The following is a 26844-nucleotide window of genomic DNA, read 5'->3' on the forward strand; positions in this document are numbered from 1 at the left end:
GAAATAAGCAAATGTTATGCTATTTTACTAAATTAACCCTACTACTTCTGTTTAACCTCCAACAACTTGGGGAGCTAAATCATGATTTAGCTCCCCAAGGTAAAATGGGTCTAAGGCCCCATATTAACGTGGGCCGGCCCTGCATGAACAGCAAGCCGTATCTCTCAAGGGAGACTAAGCAGTGGTTAAAGTGCATAAAAAAGAAATATTTATTAACAAAAACAAGTGTATGTTGAAAAAATATATATATTCTTGCCCATAAGTTGATAGTTAGAGGGCGCAGATCCGCCCTGTCCTCCTCACCTTGTGGGCCCGGTGCTTCAACAACATGGAGGCAGAGGCACTGGGAATCCTCAGTCATTATTAGACCAAGGGCAGCCAGACTAATTTATTTTTTGCAAAATTATTATATTTAGCTAAATATTATTGTTGAGGGGCATAAGCAGGCCTCTTGATACACAAATTAAAGAAAAATTGAAAAAAAAGAAAAAAGAAAAAAAAACAAAGACAAACAAACAGACAAACTCAAAAAGGGCAACAGGAACATCAAGGAGAAAAGGGGTAGGGACTCAAGCCCCCACCGCCCCTTTCCTCTGCACGTGCCTGGATGAATAGATACAACACTTTCACCCGTCAAAAAGCGAAGAAGAAGAAAGCGTTCACTCCATTAACGGATTGCTGAACCAGACTTAACTTTACTCGTTGGATTATTAGAAAGCTTTATTTCGAAAAAATGAGGGAAATTCTTCATCTTCAAGCTGGTCAATGTGGCAACCAGATTGGTGCGAAAGTAAGTAAACATAAATTTTTAAAACTGAGACCTAAATTCGTAAGGATACCAACTGAAAAGTTACACTTTAGTTTGGGCGGGCTTCTAAATTAGCTTTAGCTAGTTTAGCAAAAAAAAAAAAAAGTAAAGGTAAGTGCTAGTAAAATGGCAATCTGTAGACATACAAAATGAAATAGCATGTTATTAATCCAACTTACATTAACATCGACTGAAAAGTTAAATTTAAGTTGAGGCCAAAAAAAGTTAACATAACCGTTAAACAGTAGCCGTTGATTTGAATGTAATTTTTCCTCTCTCTGATTGTAGTTCTGGGAGGTAATAAGCGATGAACATGGCATTGACCCAACCGGGGTATACCACGGAGACAGCGACCTGCAACTCGACCGAATCAACGTTTATTACAACGAGGCATCAGGTTTGTTCACACTTCACAGTGGCTTCAGTGAAGGAAACGCTTTTGCTCCCTTATCATACACAGGAGGGCCGTTATATCGCCTAATTTGATTTTTGAATGACGCACACGAATTCAAGCTTCGAGGCGCTGCTGTGGTGAAGGGGTAGAGCGCGTGACCAAATACACGGAGGCCTCAGTTCTGGACGTGTCCGTGGCGGGTTCGAGTCCGTGGCGGGTTCGAGTCCGTGGCGGGTTCGAGTCCGTGGCGGGTTCGAGTCCGTGGCGGGTTCGAGTCCGTGGCGGGTTCGAGTCCGTGGCGGGTTCGAGTCCGTGGCGGGTTCGAGTCCGCCCGACGACCTCTGCATCATGTATTCCCTGTCTGACCATTTTCAGTTATGAGTGTATATAGGTTTCTGACGATTGTGCTTCAAATAATCCAAATTTCACATTTTCTACAAATAATTTTCTAACCATTCTTTACAATGTTATCCAGATTTTATGTGTCAATCAGGTAATGATGTTCCAGTGTTTTTATATGACTTATTTCCGCTCCCCTCTCTCTCTATTAGGGGGAAAATATGTCCCTCGTGCTGTGCTGGTCGACTTGGAGCCAGGCACCATGGACTCTGTGAGGTCTGGACCTTTTGGCCAAGTGTTTAGACCTGACAATTTTGTTTTTGGTATGTCTATTTCTGTAAGAATTTAGTTTTGATTTAAAAAATTAAACTACCATATATTGGGGTGTTAATGGTTTACTTTCTCGAATGTCTTCCCATATAAATAAATGAAACTGGATATTTAGTATATCAGGATTTTTATAGTAAGCTGACTTTTTTTAAAAAAAAATTATTAAATACTTTGATCTGTAACAGGTCAGAGTGGTGCTGGTAATAACTGGGCTAAGGGCCACTACACAGAAGGAGCCGAGCTGGTGGACTCAGTCCTGGATGTGGTGAGAAAGGAGGCAGAGGGCTGCGACTGTCTGCAGGGCTTCCAGCTCACCCACTCCCTGGGAGGAGGCACCGGCTCCGGGATGGGCACGCTCCTCATCAGCAAAATTCGAGAGGAGTACCCAGACCGCATCATGAACACTTTCAGCGTGGTGCCGTCACCCAAGGTTCATGTCGTCACCTTCCTTAAATAATGGCCCTAACTGGTTCCCCTCACCCCAGAAGTGATTTTATTTATTTATTTTTGCTTTGCTCATCTTTTTTGCAATAAAGAGGTGGTGATGTTTTATTTTATTAATTATTATTTATTTAGTTATGTATGTTTTTGCCCTCATTCTTGGCAAAAAATTATTTAGGTCATAATTTTAGGGAGGTGATGATGTTCACTTCTGTTCAGATATGATGCTCTACTTTATAACTGCTTCCTTAAGGTGTCCACACATACTTAAGACTTAAATTCATGTATCTAAGTATGTAAGGCCTTGAAATGTCCTAAATTCATCCAGAAAAATTACATTGACTTGTGGGAATTGAGCTTAGCGGTTCCTTTGCTTGCCAGCTTTTTTTATGTCCATGCTGGGTAAGTGTAAATTTCTCACCAGTTGGGTATTCTTCTTCCCCGTTGACCCGCTTCTGTTGCCAACCCGTAAGATTCTATGTGTGTTGGGTATACAAAAGACTGTAGTCGGCTGTTTCTAGTACAAGAGGCACAGAGCTAAACATTTCTTTTGTACGTTTCTGTTGATACAAGCCTTAAATTTCATTCATTAAAAAGTCTTATATTTGGATTGGTGAAACCTCCAGAAATCCTTCTTCTCCTAATCTTGAACTAGGTTCCATTGTTCTTTCTGTACTTCCCTCCTGGCAGGTGTCGGACACCGTGGTGGAGCCCTATAACGCCACCCTGTCTGTCCACCAGCTGGTGGAGAACACTGACGAGACCTTCTGCATTGACAACGAGGCGCTGTACGACATCTGCTTCCGTACGTTGAAGCTCACCACGCCCACCTACGGCGATCTGAACCACCTGGTGTCGGCCACCATGAGCGGCGTCACCACCTGCCTGCGTTTCCCCGGCCAGCTGAACGCCGACCTGAGGAAGCTGGCCGTCAACATGGTGCCATTCCCCAGACTGCACTTCTTCATGCCGGGCTTCGCCCCGCTGACGAGCCGCGGCAGCCAGCAGTACCGGTGAAGACACTCAATCTAACCTTACATCAGGATTATCCCCCACTTCTTTAGATACTTAATTCCGACTGAATGTCTTCTCTTTTCCAAGGGCCCTGACCGTCCCTGAACTCACCATGCAGATGTTCGACGCCAAGAACATGATGGCAGCGTGCGACCCGCGCCACGGTCGCTACCTGACGGTGGCCGCCATCTTTCGCGGCCGCATGTCCATGAAGGAGGTGGATGAGCAGATGTTGAACGTTCAGAACAAGAACAGCAGCTACTTTGTCGAGTGGATCCCCAACAACGTGAAGACGGCCGTCTGCGATATCCCGCCACGCGGCCTCAAAATGTCCGCCACTTTCATCGGAAACAGCACAGCCATCCAGGAGCTGTTCAAGCGCATCTCTGAGCAGTTCACTGCCATGTTCCGCCGCAAGGCCTTCCTTCACTGGTGAGCTAGGGTTAATGAAACACTAGTCGGTTTGCCTAGAGAGTTTGTTTGGGGAGGTTTGAATGTGCTATTGAACTGATGTGGACCAATAAAGCAAACTCTGGTCCACAGAAAAACCTAGATCTCAATTCGGTTGAATGAACTCTGATGCAGTTCAAATTCATATGTGAATGCAAGCGTTCCAGAGACCTCTTCAGAAGCAGGAAGAAAACTTTAATGAAGGGCATTCTGGGTAAATGCATCCAAAGCAAATGCGTCAGCAAAAGTAATGCCTCATGGTCAAAGACAGAAGCAAAATCCAACAACCACTAAAATCTGACGCCACTGCATTTGTTTACTTTTCATGAAAAAGGAAGTAGCTCTCAGTGTCTTCTTCATAGGTTTTCTTCTAGATTCCTTCAGTAGTTAGTAGTTTCTAGTTATAGAAACGGGTTTTTCAACAAGTTTGGTCTGTTTGACACAGTGCAGTGTGAAAGTGATCAGTGTTGCAACTTTGATGTAGCGCTTTTTTTTCACTGCGCAGCTCTGACTGCAAGTTGTAATATTAACCAGTTTATAAAATCAGAACTAGGTACGATACGGAGTCATGATAATGGTGAATAAGTAATACAACTGATGCAAAAGTAAAGTTTGTTAATACTGCTATTTATTGCAGTGGCAATAATAATAATAATAATAATGATAATAATAATAATAATACTAAAACAACAAAACAATAAATTTCCCAAAAAACGAAAGGAGGAAAAAAAAACAACCCAACAAAACAATTATTATAATCAGTGATATGTCAAAATCCAATAGAGTCCACAAGAAGTCCAAAAGCAAAAAGGAGACAAGTATTTTCCCCTTGCAATACTCCTTAAGAGTTTTAGTTCATTTCCTGTAGGAAAAAAAAAAAAATGCAGTTCCGTTTCCTACCACCAGGTGGTGGGTGGGTAGCTCGCCATCTTCCTTCGTCAAAGAGGTGAATCCAAGGAGGAAAAAACCTGACCTAAAAGGCCAGATAACACATTTAGTTCATTTGTACTAAAGGAGGGCAAGAAGACTGTTAAATACATTCTTCCTATATTTTAACAATCTCAAAAAAAAAGAAAGAAATCCTTTTAAAAAGTGCACTTCATAATTCAAGTTCAAAATCAATTAAGTAATCTAATTAGCAATCATTACAGACAACTAATATTGAATCAAATCAATCAACTTAAAATGTGATTGATCAAAGTAGCTACAACTAAATCATATTAGGTACCAAATTCCATTGTTGCACCAACATGGAGTGCAAACACCAATAAGAAATCCATGAAAAATAATCAAATCTAAAATTGAAAAGCAAACCCTTAAATATTAAAGGTGTGGTCTTTAATTCTGCCGTTAAGCAAGTAATAAAGTAGGACAATTTGATGTGAGCCACTGATTGTCGAGTTGATACGCTAACTAAGCGAGCAGAATGAAAATAATTCCCGTTATCTACTCACCGTCGAGTAATGATTGTCTGAGGAGGTGGTAATGGTAACTTGTTCGATTCTGGCAATAGATCACAACCTAAGTGGTTTAACGGGAGGCAACATTAGGGCGATCAGTACAGCTATTATACAACAACAGTCAGATGACATTCAACACTCACCACAAATCTTCACGCCTCAAAGACAAACCAACCGATGAGTCAATCTAAAGCGCTCTGGTTGTTTTATAAACAACCGATCAGACAGCCAACAATGAGCAGCAGCAATGTTTGGAGAAAAGAGGAGAAACCCGGGAAGCACACACGACAATCAATTTAAAGGGCAGCTCAAAGGGAAGGTGATTGGGTCATGGTGGTCACCTGGGTTACATTCCCCTAATCCCATGCACGTCCCGACATGGACCAGGTTGAGTCTGGATGGCAGGGACAGTTATGCGTCATCCTCCTCAGTCTCTTCAAGAGCATGTGAGAATGCAGTGGTCAAACCATGAAACAATAACTGGATGCTCTTCAACAGTGGGTGGCCCAGTTGAGAGTACTGTAGACGTTCTGGTGGTCTTCTTGCTCGGGTTGATCTTCGCAATAATGGTTCTGATTCTGGGCTTAATGATTCAGATTCAGGGCTTAATGATTCTGATTCAGCATCTGAGTCCACTTCTGGTTCAATATTACTAGTGGAGGGTTCTGGAGTGACTGGCTCAGGAACAGGACTTCCCTCAGCTGCAGGGCCTCCAGCAGAATCATCAGATTTTGAACTGATGGATATTGCCTCTCTGTCCACAGGTTGTAATCCCATTAACTCATCTGAGACAACTGGAAATTCCTGTTCTAAATCCTCTTCTGCAGCAGAGGATGGGGGCTGATCAGGAACTTCAGGTAGATCTACAGGTGGAACAGATTGTTGGACAGGAGGTAATGGTAAATTAACAGTAGTGATAAATTTCACAGGCTCAAAAGAAGAGGGATCATATATAGGTGAAATGATCTCATCCTCTGATGTTTCTTTATCGTCAGGATCAGGTAAGTTCACAGACAGATGTTTTTTTCTCTTCATAGGCAAGTTTTTTTCAGGGCTCTGCTCAGGTAAGTAGTTACAGGGCAACAAAAGATCACGATGAAGTGTTCTGAGAGGTTTATCCTGGTTCTCAGGTTTTACAGTATAAACAGGGAGATTGCCAGCCCTCTTTACCACTACATATATGTCAGGTTCCCATTTGTCAGCCAATTTTTGCTTTCCTCTCAGTCGGACGTTTCTGACAAGGACCCTGTCTCCTCGGCAAGTTCAGAAATAGTGACATGCCGATCGAAAAAGTTCTTGTTTGCGGGACATCACCTTCTCTGAGTTCTCCACAGCCAGCTGATAACTATCTTGCAGGCGTGCTTTCAATCCTTGGACATATTGCAGGTGAGAGGTAGTGGTGTCTTCTTCCAGTGGTAACCCAAAAGCCACATCTATGGGAAGACGAGGTTGACGACCAAACATTAGCTCATATGGAGAAAACCCTGTGACATCATTCTTAGTGCAATTATATGCATGTACAAGTGGTTTCACAAAATCTTTCCACCGTGATTTATTCTGCTCACTTAATGTCCCCAACATGTTAAGCAATGTACGATTGAATCTTTCCACTGGGTTACCTCTTGGGTGATAAGGAGTTGTCCTTCCTTTATGGATGCCAGCAATATCACAAAGTTCTTTGATGGTACGGGACTCAAAATCCGGTCCTTGGTCACTGTGTAGCCTCTCTGGAATGCCATAGTGGACAAAGAAATTTTCCCACAAGCATTTAGCAACAGTTCGAGCTTTCTGATTTGGTGTTGGAACAGCGACAGCATACTTTGTGAAGTGATCTGTAATCACAAGAATATCTTTCACTCTGCGGTCTGGCTCCAAAGACAAGAAGTCCATGCACACTAACTCTAGAGGTCTTGATGTCTTGATGTTAACGAGAGGTGCAGCATGTTCAGGTAAGGTTTTCCTTTTTACACATCGTTCACAGGTCTTGATTTTGTTATAAATATCAGCAGACATGCGTGGCCAGAAAAACCGAGCGAATTAAATCTAAGGTCCTCTCGATCCCAAGGTGGCCCATACGATCATGAAGCTGAACCATCACCATATGCCGACACTCCTCTGGTAACACTAACTGATAGGCTACTCTGTTTCCCACTTGCCGTCTCCTGAGAAGAAGGTTGTTACGGAGCTCCAATTTATTTACTTCTCTCAACAGTAGTGGCAAATCAGGAAGTACATCCCTCAGTGATGGCGGGGGAGATTCCCCTCTCTCAAGCTGAGCAATCACATGTTGGATGGTGGAATCAGCTCGCTGTTTAGCAGCAAGATCAGCAGTGGAGAACCGAGGGAGAACAGAGGTAGCAAATTGGGTGTCGTTCGTATAACTGTCAGGTAAGCTTTCCACATGGGCAGTCAAAGAAAGAACAAGGGCATGGTCATTGCTTGAGCTGAGCACCAATTGGCGGTCACAGATGGCTTCAACAATGTGCTGGTCAAGAGAGGTGCAACCTGGCTCCTCGAGATGATGTTGAACGAACTTCAACACTCTCTCCCTTTCTTTGCAAGATTTAAAATCATCAGGCATTTCAGAATGTGGTCGTCGGGACAGCCCATCAGCATCAGCATTCAATTTTCCTGCTCTGTAAACAATCTTAAAGGTAAATGTGGACAGAGCAGAGAGCCATCTATAACTTGTAGCATCAAGCTTAGCTGATGTCAACAGGTAGGTCAATGGATTGCTGTCTGTGACCACAGTGAATTGTGTGCCATATAGGTAGTCATTAAACTTCTCAGTAACTGCCCATTTCAGTGCCAGAAATTCTAATTTATGTGCTGGGTAGTTTGATTCACTTCTGGACAGACCTCTACTTGCATAAGCTACAACTCGACTTTTGCCATCAATTTCTTGATATAGCACTGCTCCAAGACCTGCAGAACTGGCATCAGTATGGAGAATGTATGGCTTACTAGGATCTGCAAATGCAAGTACAGGAGAAGTAGTAAGTTTTTCAATAATAGTTTTAAATGCATGCTGACAAGATTCAGTCCAACGTTCAGCAAAAGGCTCTTTTGGGTTGAAATAGGTTTGGGGTTTCAACATAGGTTTTGGTTTCTTTCGGTTAGGTGGATAGCCGGCAGTGAGGTCATGTAGCGGCTTGACGATTGTAGAATAATCCTTCACAAATCGTCGATAATATCCTGCAAATCCCAGGAATGATCTTAGTTCTTTCAAATTTTTTGGCACCGGCCAAGATGCAAGAGTGGAAATTTTATCAGGATCTGTCTCCACACCATCCTGGGACACAACATGGCCGAGATACTTCACTGAAGTTTGGAAGAACACACATTTTTCAACAGACAGTTTTAGTCCAAAGTCCTTTAATTTGTTTAGGACTTTCATCAATCTTTCTTCATGTTCTTCAAGAGTTGGTGCGAAGATGATCAAATCGTCAATAAAAACCAAGACCTCTTTCAGATGGAGCTCACCCATACATTTTTCCATAAGTCGTTGAAATGTGCTCGGAGCATTGGTCACTCCCTGTGGCATGCGATTAAATTCCCAGAAGCCTAAAGGACAAACAAATGCTGTCTTGTCCTTATCAGCTTCCTCCATCTCTATCTGGTAATACCCAGATTTTAGGTCCAGCACAGAGAACCATTTAGAGCCTGCCAGTGCAGTAAATGCATCTTCTAGCTTCGAAGAGCATAAGCATCTTTAATAGTTTGCATGTTGAGTTTTCGATAATCAATACAGAGACGCGTACAGAGCCATTTTTCTTACGAACCACCACAATGGGTGAGGCAAATGGAGACTCTGATTCACGGATTATTCCAGACTCAAACAATTCTTGCAGATGCTTTCTCACAGCATCAACATCCTGTGGATGTATAGGGCGTGGTCTTTGTTTAAATGGTGTCGGGTCAGACAATCTTATCTGATGTTTTACTTTGTCTGTTCGACCAAAATCAAGGTCATGTTTGGCAAAGACCTCTGGTATGTTGTTGAGCTTTGAAATGATCCGACTTTTCCATTCTGGTGTTAGAGGTGATTCTCCAAAATTATATTGAAGCTGAGTTGTTAATGGCGCTGCAGACTCATGGACTTTGACACTATGCTCTTTTGAGATAACAGACTGGAACGCAGCAATCTCTGCAATGGCTGCTCTGGCGGGGATGATGACAGGATGGTTTGACTCATTAGTTACCACAACTGGCAGATTACAAGGCCGATGTTGAGGTATATTAATGAGACAGGTGTTAACCATAAGTCCGCCAGGCAGACAGGAAGAAGCTGGGTATTCAACAACAACCACCTTCTCTTCCCTCAGTAACGTGCGGTCAAACATCCCTCAAGAACAACAGTTTGACCAGATAATATTGTTTGTGGTTGGTCAGACTGCAGAGTTAGGACAACTGGATTTTCAGATGTGGTTTGAGTATGCCTGCGCTGCAGGATCTTCAGGACAGTTTGATACCCAAAGGCAATGGGCTTAAAAGTAGTAGACTGGCTCTCAAGGTGCTTTTTGTAAGCAATGTCAAGGGTATTTGTGCCTACTAGTAAAAGTGGATGTGTGGTTTTGGTGTCTGGAACCACCAAAGCTAGGGTGTCCACATCAATTGGTGAGCCAAGAAATTCAGGTGGAAAAGTCAAATTTAATTCAATGTACCCAAGGTATGGCACATTTTGACCATTAGCACCCTCAACTTCCAACAGACTGTTCAAAGGCATAATTTCATGGTCAAAAAGGTGCATATTATAAAATGAATGTGGTACTGTAGTGACTTGCGACCCACTGTCAAGAAGACAGCTGAAGGTGGTTCCTTTTATTTGAATCTGGCCCATGCTCTTCATGCCAATAAGACCCTTGGGTAATACACAAGACAATTCAGAATGGGGTTTGGGACAGCTAATAGTAGCAGCTCCTGAGTGTCCCTCAGCAGAAACTGCATTTAGTTTAACGGCTGGCTCGAATTTTTTTCATCCCATGCTTGTTGTTTCTCGGAGCTGTCTCTTCTTATGTTCCACAAGGCCTGGATTCGCTTTATTACTACAATGGGAAGAAATATGACCATCTTCACCACAGTTAAAGCAATATCCTGCCTTTGGTCTTCCAGCGGTCTGAGGTGAGGTAAAACTGGTACCTGGCTTAGACTTGGTCTGCCGTAACTCTGATTTTACACTAACAGATGTCTTTTTAGACATGAAGGAAGACATCTGTTGTTGGAGTTGTTGAATCTGCTTTTTTAATTCTTTCAGTTCTTCATTAACTGTCTCATGACCACAAGAGCAAGTACTCTGAGACTGAATGGTCACTTTCTGTTTAGATGACTGGATGTGCTTTCTCATTAGAGATTCTTTAGCAATTTGTCTGTCCTCTTCTGTTCGAGTGCCAACAGGAGTTCAGAAAATGGTGGAGGGTTGCTTTTCTTTTCCTCAAGCTGCAACTTGGAGATGACTGAATTGTCCCAGCATCCACGGCAGAACTGTCTAAGTAAATACATATCCTTGTCTCTTGGTAATATTCCTCCTCTTTTATTACTGTGCTGAGAGTAAGCTGCAATCGCTGGAGATAGGAGGATGGCCGCTCACCAGGATTCTGGAAAATGGCAAACAGCTCCTCTCCATCCTGTACTGTTTGAAAAGCTGAATCAAGGACTTGAAGAAGAGTGGAAGGTGATGCACCAGGGCTCAAACATTTAATCAAATCGGCAGCTGGTGATAACAAACTTTCAACAATTAGCGATTAATATGCAGTCTGGAAAGGCTGGGATCAGCAAGCAACAACTCTATTTGGGATCGCCATGAGTCATAATCCGCTTCATTGCTTGGTTTTGGAATTTTTCCTGAAAATGGCGGAGTCTAAGTGAGGATGTAGAAAAGTCACTATTTTTTACAACATGCTCCACCACAACTTTTGAACATTCTGTGGAATAAGATCATTCCCTGACAAAGAAACTCTCTGGATTGGCGGTGTAGGGGGCGGCTAGCTCCAGGTGGCTCTCCCTGCCAATCAGTATATGAATGGGTTGGAGGGGCTGAAACCGCTTGAGGCACAGATAGCAATGTCTGCTGGCTTTGCACAGGTTGTGCTAAGGTGAGGATGTCATCTTTCTTGTCCTCATCATCTCCATCATCACCTCCTGCCAACTCCAAATGTGTGCTGATTTGGTCCATCACACCTTTAAGAACCTCCTCAAATCGTTTCGCTTTGGCGTAGCTATGTTCTTCAACTCATCAATGTAATCTATGGGGAACTGCTGCTACTCACTGCATATTCTGAAGCAAGAGAGGTAACATGAAATATCATATCTAATCTGGTTCGAGAAGGATAATCATACGGGAAAAGGGGTTGTAATGCAATTAATGAAGAATCTTCTTCAAACTCGACAATCAGGTTTTTATAAAATGCACTTTGTGGATCATTAACATGAAAAACCTCCTTTACTGCACCATAACATTGTAAACGTTCAACTATCTCTTTTTCATCATCATCGCTCTGAGTGCCAGTAACTAACACAGATCGTTGCATGTTTAAACCCAACTGAGTAACAACATCCATTTTTTTTCTAACTCATCAAAATTAAAGACACTGTGAAGTTGTTCAATTATTCACCCATTACAAGACTCCTGGCTAGCTCGCCACTTGTAGCGCTTTTTTTTCACTGCGCAGCTCTGACTGCAAGTTGTAATATTAACCAGTTTATAAAATCAGAACTAGGTACGATACGGAGTCATGATAATGGTGAATAAGTAATACAACTGATGCAAAAGTAAAGTTTGTTAATACTGCTATTTATTGCAGTGGCAATAATAATAATAATAATAATGATAATAATAATAATAATACTAAAACAACAAAACAATAAATTTCCCAAAAAACGAAAGGAGGAAAAAAAAACAACCCAACAAAACAATTATTATAATCAGTGATATGTCAAAATCCAATAGAGTCCACAAGAAGTCCAAAAGCAAAAGGAGACAAGTATTTTCCCCTTGCAATACTCCTTAAGAGTTTTAGTTCATTTCCTGTAGGAAAGAAATGCAGTTCCGTTTCCTACCACCAGGTGGTGGGTGGGTAGCTCGCCATCTTCCTTCGTCAAAGAGGTGAATCCAAGGAGGAAAAAAAAACCTGACCTAAAAGGCCAGATAACACATTTAGTTCATTTGTACTAAAGGAGGGGCAAGAAGACTGTTAAATACATTCTTCCTATATTTTAACAATCTCAAAAAAAAAGAAAGAAATCCTTTTAAAAAGTGCACTTCATAATTCAAGTTCAAAATCAATTAAGTAATCTAATTAGCAATCATTACAGACAACTAATATTGAATCAAATCAATCAACTTAAAATGTGATTGATCAAAGTAGCTACAACTAAATCATATTAGGTACCAAATTCCATTGTTGCACCAACATGGAGTGCAAACACCAATAAGAAATCCTGAAAAAATAATCAAATCTAAAATTGAAAAGCAAACCCTTAAATATTAAAGGTGTGGTCTTTAATTCGGCTGCCGTTAAGCAAGTAATAAGTAGGACAATTTGATGTGAGCCACTGATTGTCGAGTTGATTGCTAACGCTAACTAGCGGAGCAGAATGAAAATAATTCCCCGTTATCTACTCACCGTCGAGTAATGATTGTCTGAGGAGGTGGTAATGGTAACTTGTTCGATTCTGGCAATAGATCACAACCTAAGTGGTTTAACGGGAGGCAACATTAGCGGCGCGATCAGTACAGCTATTATACAACAACAGTCAGATGACATTCAACACTCACCACAAATCTTCACGTCTCAAAGACAAACCAACCGATGAGTCAATCTAAGCGCTCTGGTTGTTTTATAAACAACCGATCAGACAGCCAACAATGAGCAGCAGCAATGTTTGGAGAAAAGAGGAGAAAACCCGGAAGCACACACGACAATCAATTTAAAGGGGCAGCTCAAAGGGAAGGTGATTGGGTCATGGTGGTCACCTGGGTTACACAGATCCTCAATCTAACTGAGTGTTTCAGGCTATCAGGTATATTAAAACACAGTGGCGTTCTAGTGCAAGGCATAGATGCTAATATTGTCTCGTCACAGGTACACCGGCGAGGGCATGGATGAGATGGAGTTCACCGAGGCGGAGAGCAACATGAATGACCTGGTGTCTGAGTACCAGCAGTACCAGGACGCCACGGCCGAGGAGGAGGGCGAGTTTGAAGAGGAGGGAGAAGAAGACATGGCCTAAGCTGCTAATATGGCGGCTTTGCTCCTGGGTAACATTGTTAGATTTCAGCGTTTATTTCTTTGTTAAAAGTGTCAAACCAATGACTCTTAAGGTGTGATAAATGTCACCAGTTGTGTTTGTTCTAAATGTTTTAGGATTTTTTTCTTTTCTTTGCAGAAAACATGTTAGATATTACATTAGAATTTTTTTCCGGAACATAAATGTGTTAACCTGTAATTCTGCCCGGTAGCATTCTGAATGTTTTGTACATTGAAGCTTTCATCTGTTTTGTTTTTATGTGGTCGCTCACTTTTTTATTGGGACTGTCATATTGAGTGTTTTTCTGAATGTTGTAACTCTTTGAGTTACCTCCACATTGACCACTCACAATACAGTTCTGCAAAGCTGTTTATTTTTCTATGTAACTGACAAGTTGGTACAGAACCCGTCTAAAGACAGGGGAGAAGAAAAAACAACTTTATATAATATCTTGTGGGAACAACTTCATTATAAAAAGGTATGGCCAAGAGTGTTTTTTAATTCCCATGTCACTTAATGGCCTCTGTAAGTTTGTCTGTCTTTGGATTTTGTAATTTTCAGTCTGTGATGTATTTAGGATAGTTTCATTGATATCACTACATTAATAACTTGATGGTATGTTCATAGAGTTTTAAATAAAAGTTTTTACCATGGTACTAAGCTGTGGATTAATAATTTTGTCAGTTGAGGTCATATAAATAAAAACTTTAGCAATTCGATTTTAATGCTTTCATGTTGAAAATGAAGGAAATAAATCTGGATGTTACAGAACCTGTGTATAAAGGGCGATATCTGCTGGCTAAATGGCAGCATTGTATTTAATTGGAGAAAACGTTTGAGCCATATGGAATTAAAATCAACACATGCGCAGTAACATGATGTAAAGATCTGAAACAATAATAAAACTAAACTGATAGAATATTTTCAGATCCATCAAACATACAACAGCTGAAGTTGGTGATGATCTGCAGAACTCTGGATCCTGAGGAGGAAATAAAGTTCTGGTCCAATGTTCTGCATCAGAAGTAGAACAACAGAAAGTTCATAATTTGCATTGAAATAAAATTAAGAGCACGTTCTTTTATTTTAATTTTAGTAGTACGTGGGATTCACAAACCAAATCTCCAGACAGTTTTATTAACAAGCTCACTAAAAAAGTTTATAAAGCACAAAAAAAGAAAACAGAAATAAAAGAAAGGTGGGACATACAAATATTTCTAATAAGTTATTTGTGCAACTCTTTTTATGTTCCAGATGATTTAACAGCTCGGTTTGCAAATTTTATTCATATAAAATATAAAATTTTGTTTGATATATAAATTAATCAGTCAGCTCAGACTTATTTAGCTAATGCGGAAATATAACAAGTAGAAAGTAATGAGATTACCTGTAGCAACTTTCCTGTTTCTTATTTGTGCAATGTCAAAGTGCAATGAAGAACAGACCGACGGGGTAACATATTATATCATCTCTCTGCACGTCTGATGGATAGGTGTGTCGACTTTTATTTTCAAACACAGAAGCCATAATTAACACCATGAAATGTCACTCACAGTAGACAGAGCTCCTTAAATAATGTCATTGCAACAAGAAAGCATGTAATTAATGCGTAAAGTCAGAGGTCTGCTCTTAAATGAACGCATGCAGATACAGACACATACTCTGCTAATAGGTATCAGTTCTGACTTAATCAATCAAGGATGTGCATCTGATTGGGTCATAAGGTAAACAGGAGAAGGCACCCACAACAATTTGAATCTTATCTTGAAAGAAAGAAAATATGTAATCATATCCTTTAAGCTTTTCTATATTTTGTCACATTACAACCACAAATGTTAGTGTATTTTTATAGCCTGGAACAAAGTGATGCATATAAGTACAAGGAACAGGTTCAGTGTTTTCTGTCTTAAAAAAAAACCAAATCTAAAAGGTGTGTCCTGCGTTTGCGCTCTGCTCACTTTACTCTGATACCCCTAAAGAAAATCAGTTCAATAAGGCATGCTTTTAGTTAACAGAGTCCTCCTGAGTTTAATTTGATCACATTAGAAATCCAGCTGTTGTGTGAAGAGCACAGCAGAACGGTCAGGCTGTAGAGAATATTAGGTTGCACTATAAGGAATTTGGGACTTTTGTGAAATTATCTTCTTGATTGCATGTATGCACGAATAAATTATGCAAGTCATAAAACCAAACCTTTCCACACAAATGCCAAAGACTAAAATAAAATTTTTGAACCTATAGTTTGTAATCAACAATCTTGACTGTTTACAATATGACATATTGCTTCTGTCAGCTCTCGTCGTGTATTTCCTTGCTTTGCATCGTGTCATATGAGCAGCAGCATTTCCGTTTGCGCTGCATCAGGTTGAGAAGGCAGGACTGTGTTTAATAGTGTGTTTCTTTCATGTGTCCGTTGCGCTTGCCTGTTCTCGACTTCAATAGGCACAAAAGGGCTTTAATCTGCTCACCACACTGCAGCCAGCAGCAGCTCATATGTCCTGAACTCTGTTGTTCTTGAAGAGATAAGCCCTGATGTGGACAGAATTTGACTGCAAACTTCAAATGTGAATGTTTGCAGAGATAATGGGATTATAGTTGTTTGAAAGTCTAATATAAATTTCCAAAGTTTAACACCGCTCCGTTTGCGTGCTGTTTCTTATCTGAAATACTGTTTTAAGAGATAAACATACATTAGCGAGTTGTAAAAGGCTCTTTACAAATTTGTGGCCACAAATATCTGCAATATTTACAACCACATTCTTGGTGTTAATGTACAATAACCATTGAAAACTGCCCACAACAGAGTTTGTATATGTTTATCTGAAATCTTAAATGAATAAAAGAAACCAGACGGACACAGTTAGGCGTTATAATCACTTCATACACATTTTGCAGAAACCATGTCAGGGAGGACACAACAATCGTCACATAAGTCTCTAAATAAAGCATTTAAAATAACCCTTGTTACTAAAACATAATATATGCTCTGATAAACATCTGAACAGTCTTTAGAGTAAAAACTTCTTATGGAGAGGCACAATATTGTTACCACCTTTACAATTTTTGCACACCATGTCCAACTTAAGGCAAAACAGTCCAACGAGAGTCAAAGGACATTATCAAGAAACTTTTTCTTTAATGAATATCAACTGAAAAATTAGATTAGAAATGAATTAGGAACATTTTCACACATGTTATCACCAGAGAAGAGTCCTGCTTTTAAAATGAGACAATGGTATGATTTGATTTTTTTTTTTGCTTTATGTGTTGTTCAATTACATTTTGTGGGATTTAACGGGGAAACACACTTTTTTTTTTTAGGATAAATTCATCAGCAGTCCTTAGATCCTAATACTTCAGAGCCAGATCATGAAATACAATGATGTGGTGAAAACTGTAAATACCTGTTAACCTGTTTTGGGCTTTGTTACATTGAACCTAAAAGTAAATGCAATATTTGGCCCCAGATGTGATCAAATCTGATGCCCCTTGTTGGAAAGTAATGCTGCCAAACAAGTAAATAGTGGAGGAAGTGCTTCCTAATTACATAAATTAATATCACAGTTACACAATCTAAATGTTATTCTCCTTGGCAAACTCTAATATGGGTGCATGACAAGAAATTAAATTTCATCTGGATAATTAAAGAGTTTCAGTAATATAGTGCATATTTGTTACATACAGAGTCGTATGTTTTTAACCATTGGATTCTAGTTTTAATTATCATGGCTTATAGCTAAAAAAATCCAAACATCTGCTTCTCATAAAATTAAAATGCCACACAAGTTTAATTACAGTATGAGTGTTAACACAGAAATATTATGTTGTGACACACACAGCAGTGGCAAAGATGGCTAACTTGGCAAGTGATCAGCAAACAGTACTTCACTCTTTCTACAAGGTATAAATGCCACAAAAAGGGATTTATAAAGAAGCTGGCTGATAATAAAGTCCCGTACATATCAATGGAAAGTTGAGTGAAAGAAAAAAACTGCAGTAGTGAGAGTTGCACTAGACAAAGCTTCAAGAGCCACCACACACAGACATATCCAGGACATAGACTCTGGAGGTCTATTGATCAGAGACATTTTAGACATTTTTATTTGGAAATCAATCTCTCAGAGTCTGAAAGAGTAGATAGGCACAGAACCTAAGTGGCTTGAAATTCGGTGGGAAGTTTCCACAGCCAGTGATGTTTTGGAGAAATGTCATCTGGAGGTGTTGGTGCACTGACGCCTATAGGTAGCACAGCCGTTTACCAGGACATTTTAGAGAACTTCATGCTTCAATTTGCAGCTGGGTGTTCATTCTGACCTCCTCCGTGCCTCTCTGCTTTGATGTAATCATTTATGCAAAATAAGTATTGAGAGCATATTTAGTACAATGTATGGGCATGCTTTTTGCTAAGCCAGAATTTATTAAGTAAAATAATTTTGTGGTCCTATGTTATATTAAAATTTCCTGAGAAACTCAATTTTGTGTTTTCATTATTTCTAAGCCATCATCCTCAAATAAAAGAGAAACAAACACTTAAAATATCTCACTCTACGTGTAATAAATCTGTTTTTGAACTCACTTTTTATTTCTGAAACAAGATAACCTTTCAATATTGTCTAATCATTCTTGTTGAGAGGCAACTGCGTTAATATTAAAACAGACCACAGAGCATACGAGAAACTAGTATCACATGAGAAAATAGCCATATTACAGAGCCGTGGACTGTGCAGGTGATGCAGGTCTGACTTACACAAAGTAAAGATATATAGCTATTGCTATCTATCTTAGATCCTCAAATGTAGCAGCACTCAACTTTTCACCGGTCTGCTGTGGAAAAGCCATCTGACGTGTTCAACATCACCACCAGGAGAACAGTCATGATGACAGGTCACGTTGGGGTTCAATCACAAATTACTTGAAACTGTGGTTTAATTAACGAGGAGTTCACAAGCACACAGGGGTGTTCATGTCTTTCTGTGATACGGCGGCCATGTTGAGACTGTCAGTGTGGATGTCTGGGATGGTCCTCTCTGGCCTCAGACACACAGCCAGCCTCTGTGGGAAACAAGTCGATGATCAGAGGCTTAAGAGAGGCTGGTAAATTAAAGACACGAGAAATGGTTTTATTGTTTTGGGTTTTCTTTTTGTAATCCACAAACCTGTTTGAGAGAACCAGGGGTCCACACCAGTTTGTAGACCATGTATATGGGGATCCACATAAAGGAGGAGAAGCCGATGATGTAACCGACTGTGATGCTCCAGTCTGGATACTTGTAGTCGAACAGCGTGAGGGGAGGCGCTTTCAACAGAGAGCTCACTATGATGTACTGAGAGGAGTGGAGAAAAATTACACTTCGGTGTTGGAAAGTTCATGCTGAAAAGTTTTCAATCATGCTGATGAGTTTTGTTTTTAGTGGGTTCCCCAAACTACCTGAAGGCCTATGTGCTTTTTTTTTTCTTTGCAAAAAAAAAAAAAAAAAAAAAAATGCTTGTTCAGATTGAATAGGAAATAAATTTTCAAGTCTTACCATGGATTCTCAATTAAATTTAGCTGTGTACTTGTATCCACCACATGAATATTCTTTGATCTAAACTCTTCCAGTGTCTCTTACTGTAGATTTAGGGTCATTGTGTTGCTGTTTCAGATTTTTTTTTTCTTCTCAGAACTGCCTTGTATTTAATACCATTCACATTCCCATCAGCTTTAACCAGCTTTCCTGTTCACACTAAGGCAAGGTGATCACAGGATGATGTCACTACGATGTGTCACCATGAGAACGGTGTGATCATGGAGCCATTTTGCTTGTAAGTTGGGTATCATCAGAGCTGCTGTAGACATTTCTATAAAAGTTTATTTCACTTTATCCCAGATCTGAAAGTTATATTCATGCCTCACTTTTCAGATTTGTGTTGGTAAAACATTGTGAAAGCTATGGATCCTTTCCCTTCTGCTTCAACATTATCTCTCACTTTATGCCGGTCTACTATATAATCAAAGTAAATCCCACTGAGGATTGTTGTTGCAAAAGGACAAAATGTTAAAAGAGTTAAAAGGGTATAAACGTTTTTTTTGCCATTCATTGTAAATGTCATTCTTTAAAGTAAACTAAATATGTAAAATCGGCCTAAAGAAAGACGGATGCAAACAAAAAAGAGATATATCAAGTTGAGAGTAAAAAATGAGGACTGACATTTGTTTTAATGTGGAAAAAGAGGAGTGAGGAGTTTAAACTAGAGGAGAGTTTATTTAAAGGCTGCTGGTCCAGGGAGTGTTTGATGCTACAACAAGCTTTTACTCAGATCGTATCTATTGTAGCCCACTTATCTCTGGATCTCCTCAATGGATGATGCTTATTTACCATTGTGCCAGTCCGAGGTATGTGCTACTGTTATAAAAAATTTTGACTTTATAATCTTCTCTTACCGCCAGAAACGCAGGACTTATAGCAACCCAGCACACCCTCCAGAACAATCCTGGAGCTTGGCCGAGCATCGCCTGAACATCGTTACTAAATCTTTTAATCCCTGAAACCAGAAATAACACAAAATGTAATTCTTACAGACAGTTATCGAGAAAAAACACACGGGAAAAAAAATGTAAAGCATTTATATTTGTACCATAGAACCAGGAAACTGCAATAGCTTCAAGGAAACCCACAGCAATGATGGAGGATCCTACTCCAAACTCCTCCAGTAGCTTCACCACATAGGCGCCACCCTATGTTCATGCGAAAGTTGTGAGTTACGTCAACAATTTCATCATCTGGAAGTGCCCCAAATGTTAAAACAGCCAGGAGCTGGAACTGTCATTTTGAGTAATGAGATGGCAAAATGTGTTCAGAGGAAAACTTACATTTGTGAGCGTGCTTAAAGAACCCAGGAAACAGACGACCACCAAGCCCAGAACAAAAAGCTCACGTCTGTGAGAGAAATAATCTGGGTATTCATCCAGCACAGCGGTGATGATTGCCTCTAGCCCTCCAAACTAAAGCACACAAATATTTCTATTAGAAAATTTATAAATTGAACAACCAGCTCTTGGACTTTTTTATTGGGATTTTAATTGGGAGATGGCAGAAAAAGGGGCATACTGGTAAAAATCTGAAAAGGTGTGGCACTAAGTTGAATTCAGGCCCCATCTCTCTATTATCCATAAAACCTAGAGCAACCATTTGCATTCAGCAATGACCTGTTTAGAAAGTAGAGTACTATTGTGCTTACTCTCAGTATTTTTGTTGCACAATTGGCCTTTTGTATGTCACAACATTATGAAACTATCCAGATTTTATACCGTGCTGTCGAGTCCCAGTGTGATCATCATCACAAAAAAAATTATAGCAAAAAAGGTGGAGCCCATCATGTTTGCAATTGCTTCTGGGTATGTGATGAAAAGTAGACTTGGCCCTGAAATAAGAATGACAACAGGCGCAAGGCACAGGTTAGTGCATGTTGACTCAGCTGATTTGATTTTAACGTCTGCATTTTCTGACCTTTATCTTTGGCCACATCCTCGACCTCGACCTTCCTCATCTCTGCCATGTAGCCCAACACCGTGAAGATTACAAAGCCTGACACAAAGCTGGTCAGGCAGTTCACCAAACTGGTCACAATGGCATCACTGTTGGAGGAAGAACACAACGGAAATACACTGTCGTCATTGCAAGTTAAAATAAAACTAGAAAAAATAAAATAAAACTAATGTTTCAACATTATTTAAAGACATGCACAATTATTCATTTAAATGTAAAACCAAGTCATTTGGTTAATCACATTTCACTCTGACATCTGATTGGTAAATCTGCGCAGAGTCTTCACTTCAGACCAAATTACCTTGAACTGGGCAGCATTGGACTTCATCTGGGATGCAGATTAAATAAATTCATGAGGCTGTGTTGATCACAGAATAATCACATAAATGCTAAAAATGCTAAATGGAGAATAATACTAACATATACCTATTGTTGTAATGTTTTTTTTTTTTATTCTGTAACCCCCAAAATCAAAATATTAAAAATTACATTTTTACTGAATTATGGCACTTTTGGAGCTCGACACTAAAAGCAAAAATCCTGCATATCTGTCCTGTCAAAAAAAAAAAAAAGAAAAGAAGCAAAACTAAAGGTCTGTTTGTTATTATTGTGGAAACAGACCTAAATCAATTATAATGCAAATGATTACCTCTCTGAGAAGAGATGGATTATACTTTTAAATTAATAACCTCCAGAGGATGTTACCCTCCGCTGCAGCATCTGGTTTAATTCATGGTAGAAATATTCCTTTACTTTGCTGCATTGGTTTTACCTGCACAGCACACACACACACACACACACACATACACTTGGTTTTCATAGGGTCATACGTTAAATGTCATGCACGGTTACTCTGTGTGGATGACCTTTAAGTGTTTCAGATAGACCACAGCTGATGCATGATGTGCATCGGTTCTAACTTTGTATGGAGACTACCTACTTTTTTCCAGCGGTAAAACACAGACTTTGTGTGACTCAGAGGGTCAATGGTCATTGGATTTTGAAGAAGCGTACCGATAGCAGTTATTTGTAAAAGGGTTGTAGCTGGAAAGAGCCAAAAGAACGCCGAACCCAGGACCCAGAGAGAAGAAGATCTGAGCAGCAGCGTCCACCCACACCTGGAAAACAGACGCAGACACTTTTCAACCCTTCCTCGAGTCTGCAGCCTGGGATGCTGCAGGTTTTCATATGTTAAACATGAAGAGTCACTCATTACTTCCTGGCCTTTTAGTGACTTAATGTCATTAAAGTTCCTATTTCTCTATGTTTGTGGTCTTGGTCACTCAATGTAATTCTGTCAAACTGAAAGATGTGCCTGTCAGAGGAAGGTCGAGCTGCTGCACAGCTGCATGCAGGGAGATCTGAAGAGCATTCGGCGGTAAAAAGGGGAGAACAGCATTGGATATCCATGAGCGAGGGAGAAAAGGGGGGAGCCTTTGTTAATGGGTAGAAAATCTGAAGTAATTATGCATCTAATTATTCTGCTCTGTGGTTTATTTATGCATCTCATTTCATCTCATCCGTATTCGCTTCCAAACAAAGCGATGGCAGAGGTTTGGTGAAACACAGCAGTGAGCCGGATGAAGAAGAAGGACTTTTTTTTTATTTAGATGTAGGAGATATAGATAGGCAGATTGTCAAGAGGCTGGTATCTATCCAGGCGCCATTTTCAGCAAATATATATAATAACCCTGCAACAAACTTAAAGCTGCTCATTTTGTAAATTTACTTTACTTTGAAAAACACGTAGAATAGTTTAGGTTAGTAAATGTTCGGTTTTCTGCAAGTTCTTCTGTTACTCACTGGTTGAGTGCAAGCAGAGGTTTTATACAAATCAAGTTGTGAATAAAAAATTGTTCTTTGTCTGCTTGTTTAAATAAAGCTTAAATAACAACTAACATATAACACATTTTTCTGTTATTATATAGAAATACTGCCCCCAAAATAGAGTTTTAAAAATAATCAAGAATAAATCAACAGATGATCTTATATGTCTTTTTTGGATTTTAAGTCAACACATTAAATAAATTAGCGTAGGAGAAAAAATATATATATATTTTACAATTAAAGCAGGGTTTTAAGATGATAATATGGGTGAATAATAATTTCAACATATGAGAAATATGGGTTACGCTGAGTGTTTAGCTTTTGGATAACGTACGCTGGTCTCCAGCAGCTTGTCCCACTGTGGTTTCAGATAAAACACCACACCTCTCCAGGCTCCTGGCAGAGTTGCACCTCGAATCAGCAGGATGAAAAGCACAATGTAAGGCAGGGTGGCGGTGACCCACACGACCTGACGGTGAGCAGAGAGAATAGCAGAGAGTGAGAAGCAGAGAGATGTGATAAAGGAAAGTCTTTATTTTAGCAATTCAAAACGTGAAACTCAGATAGCATTAGGGTTCACAGAAACACAGAAACGGGAGAAAAGGGATGTTCCCTAGAGTATCTGCACTCAATAGTTGATGATTTGCAGTATCAGTGCAGCATGGCTGCAAGCTGCCGACCTCTGTGGGGTTTCATATCAGTTAAGTCAAGCGCAGAAACACAGAGGTCACTGGCGCAGGTTTTGAATCTTTTGGCAGTGTGGGCAGATGCCAATTCCATTTGGACATTTTTTTATCAGTCTTCATAAAGGGTGTCAGGAGAAGGAAACATGAACTGTGAGCTTCATAAAACAGAGTGGACCAACACCAGAAGATGACGCTGTACCCTAAACCATCACTGAATGTAGAAACTTCACACTAGACTATGAGTCTCTCCACTCCTCCATCAGACTCCTGGATCTTAATCTCTAAACAAAATGAAACGTTTACTCTTCAGATGAAGTCCTCTTTCATCTAAAAAGGACTTTGGGCCACTCCTTGTTCTAATTAGCCCAAGACGTTTCTAACACCGTTTCTGTTTGTAGTTGATGCCCTAGATTTGTCTATGTGAGGTGAAGTTTGAAGCTCTGTCTTCACTTTGGGAACCACTCTAAAATTTTAGGAGGCCGTTTTTCTCCTTCCACAAAACTTTCCATTTATATGCTTGAATACTGACAAATTCTTTATTGGCATTCATAGCCACAATAAAGGCCTTATCATCAAAATGAACAGAAATAAACACTCTAACCTCTAACATGTATGTAAGATGGCATTTATAAAGTATATTCATTCATTCCTACCTTCCCTGAGGTTCGCACGCCCTTCCAGAGGCTGAAGTAAACTATAGTGAAGATAAGAAAGAGGCAGAGCATCAGCTGCCAGCGAACACCCCCGACATCTCTCAGTCCTGACGACTTGTGGATTTCAAGAACGTTCCTCCTGTTGAGAGAAAATCCGCGTCTCATCAGGCTGCCAGCAAACAAGACAAGAAGGGCTTGTGGTTAAAAATAACCATCTGGCAACGTTTGTGAGAACTGTTACAGTAAAAGCTATTTATACTCGCATATGTGGTTTCTGTTACTCACACTTACATGCACTTACATGTAAAATTCCTCTGCCGGAGACCTGGAGGAATTTGTCCAAGTCACATTATCCATTCCAAAGTAGTTGGTGCAGTCGGGGGTGTTCCAGACGTTATCACAGTTTGTCCAGGGGAGGATGCTGGAGAAGGAGGAGTAGAAGTAGAACAGGGCCCAGGCGATGATGGTGTTGTAGTAGAAGGACACGTACAGAGCAATGACACAGATGGCATATCCTATTCCTGAAAGACCAAGTCACACATCACGCAGTGCTCCCACTTTTAGCTTTGCTTTGTGGATAAAATGTGTTTAATTATGGGAAAGGTTCAATCAAAAGGACTTTTTTTTAAAAATCTTATCTGAATATCTGTGTTAAATCAGCCTCACCTTTGAAAATGGGACAGATGTGTTTCCATATGGATATGGCTCCAGTTCGGTGGAACTGCCCGAGAGCCAGCTCCATGTAAAACAGCGGCACGCCACCAAAGATCGCCATCAAAATGTAGGGGATGAGGAAAGCACCTGAACACATGCATAGCAGAAGACGCTTTAATGTCTCAGCTGAAAACAACAAATATATTTTAACACAAAGAAAGGACTTCCAAATTCATCAAAAACTGATGCAACCACAGAGGAGCCACAGAAAGAAATGAAGAAAGAAAATGAAACAAAGAGAGAAAGAAAGACAACATTTGAAAGAAATAAATATCACATCGCCAATTAATTACCTTGATTGAAATTAATTGTTGATTCGTACATTTAAAAATAAAAAACAATAACTAAATATAGTTTTACTATTTATAATTTGGTTGCCTAAAATGATAGCTCTAAATTGACTCTTGTATACAAAATGAATAAGTGTATCAAGCTTTCTTTGTAAAATTTGAATATTTTAAGAGATGAGCCAGTAACACAGACAGAATTAAAAAAAGAAATTAAAACTTTTTTGTTTGTTTGTTTGTTTAAATGCCTTTAATTTGTATTACTTTTCCATTTTAGATACGCCTGCTTTGGCACCATGGACAGTTCCTGCTATTACTTTGAGTAGTTTTACATTATTTAATCTATTAGTCAATTTATTTCTCTATTATTATTATTATTATTATTATTATTATTATTATTATTATTATTATTATTATTATTATTATTATTATTATTATTATTATTATTATTATTATTATTATTATTATTATTATTATTATTAAACAAGTTACTGACTTTACAAAAGTAGCTTTATTTATTAACCTGGAAGGTAATTTACATCTTTAAACACTTACCGCCACCGTTTTGATAGCAAATGTAAGGAAATCTCCAAACGTTGCCCAAATCCACCGCAAACCCGATGACAGACAGGAGAAAGTCCATCTTCTTGCTCCATTTGTCCCTGGAGTCCGTCTGGGTGACAGCCGGCACAGCCGCGGCGTTGTTGGCGCTGTAGCCGGAGTTCGGAGAGCCGTGCTGGGGCAGAGTGCCGGCCATGACCGCAGAGTCCTGTTCGGAGCAGCGGACTGTGAAAAGTTAGAGAGAGGAGCCGCTCCAGAGGAGAGGAGGACGCTGCTCCTCAATCAGATCACAAGGGCCGAGTGGGAGGAGTTGAAGCTGCTGAGGAGACGTGGAGGTACCTGTTAGTGGAAAAAATGATTTCCTTTCTGATAGAGCTCCTCGGTCAAGTTGACCACTTCTCTGCATTAGTGATGTTGATGTTAATGTTTGAGTTGCTATTCGTATTTATAGTATCCTTCAAATGTAGAGGGAAATTATACGTGGTTTTTAATCTTGTTTAAAAGTTTTAATGAAATAAAAACATTGAAAGTATGATTTGGATTTAGTCTTCCTTCTTCAGCTTATCCCTGAGATGTCTCGTTTCCAATTTGTTTTCTTTGCAAAATAGCCCAAAGTCAGAAAAAAAAAAATTGGTCGGAGAGCATTTCGAAACATCATTTTTGAAATAAAATAATGCTTTTATTTGATCTAAACCCAGTTGTTTTAACTCTGGTTGAATTGTTGGTTGTAGGTGAACCTGCAGTCTCAAGTCTTTTGCAACTTTTAACTGGTTTTCTTTCAGGATTGTCCTGGATTAATCTCCAACCTCCTTCCCATCAACTCTAATCAGTTTCCCAGACTGGTTGAAGAAAACTGTCCCCACAGCATAATGCTGCCACTACTATGTGTTACTGTGAGGAAGGTGTCCAGTGTTAAATTTGTTGCTTAAATTTTGGATTTTAGCGGATGGCTTGGACGTAATTTTTTTATTTATTTTTCCAGGGGACCGAAAAAAAAAAAAAAGCAATCCATTAAATATTTTTACAAAAAAATGCATATTTCTTGACTTTTTGACTTAACTTTAAGCTGCTTTTCAACAAAGAAAAAGTTCAAACTAATCAACAAAT

The 26844-nt window shown here is 39.7% G+C and overlaps 2 protein-coding genes across 2 annotated transcripts; one reads left to right on the forward strand and one right to left on the reverse strand.

Moving 5' to 3' along the window:
* The first annotated feature begins 607 nt into the window (after positions 1–607).
* Positions 608–14139, forward strand: LOC122828371 (tubulin beta-4B chain-like). Its single transcript, XM_044111869.1, has 7 exons — positions 608–790; positions 1097–1205; positions 1754–1864; positions 2057–2301; positions 3003–3325; positions 3414–3758; positions 13318–14139. Exons 1-7 carry the CDS (start codon positions 734–736, stop codon positions 13463–13465), a joined length of 1338 nt encoding a protein of 445 aa, XP_043967804.1. The 5' UTR covers positions 608–733; the 3' UTR covers positions 13466–14139.
* Positions 14140–16355: 2216 nt separating this feature from the next.
* Positions 16356–25945, reverse strand: slc6a4b (solute carrier family 6 member 4b). The gene is made up of 13 exons (XM_044112442.1): positions 25732–25945; positions 24842–24976; positions 24477–24696; positions 24176–24314; positions 23171–23305; positions 22024–22127; positions 20971–21098; positions 20772–20884; positions 20334–20465; positions 20099–20198; positions 19905–20005; positions 18640–18807; positions 16356–18535 (listed from the first exon to the last, which is right to left on the reverse strand). Exons 1-13 carry the CDS (start codon positions 25931–25933, stop codon positions 18425–18427), a joined length of 1788 nt encoding a protein of 595 aa, XP_043968377.1. The 5' UTR covers positions 25934–25945; the 3' UTR covers positions 16356–18424.
* Between the last annotated feature and the right edge of the window lie 899 nt (positions 25946–26844).

This window comes from Gambusia affinis, linkage group LG03 (genome assembly GCF_019740435.1).
Source record: "Gambusia affinis linkage group LG03, SWU_Gaff_1.0, whole genome shotgun sequence".
Taxonomy (NCBI): Eukaryota; Metazoa; Chordata; class Actinopteri; order Cyprinodontiformes; family Poeciliidae; genus Gambusia; species Gambusia affinis.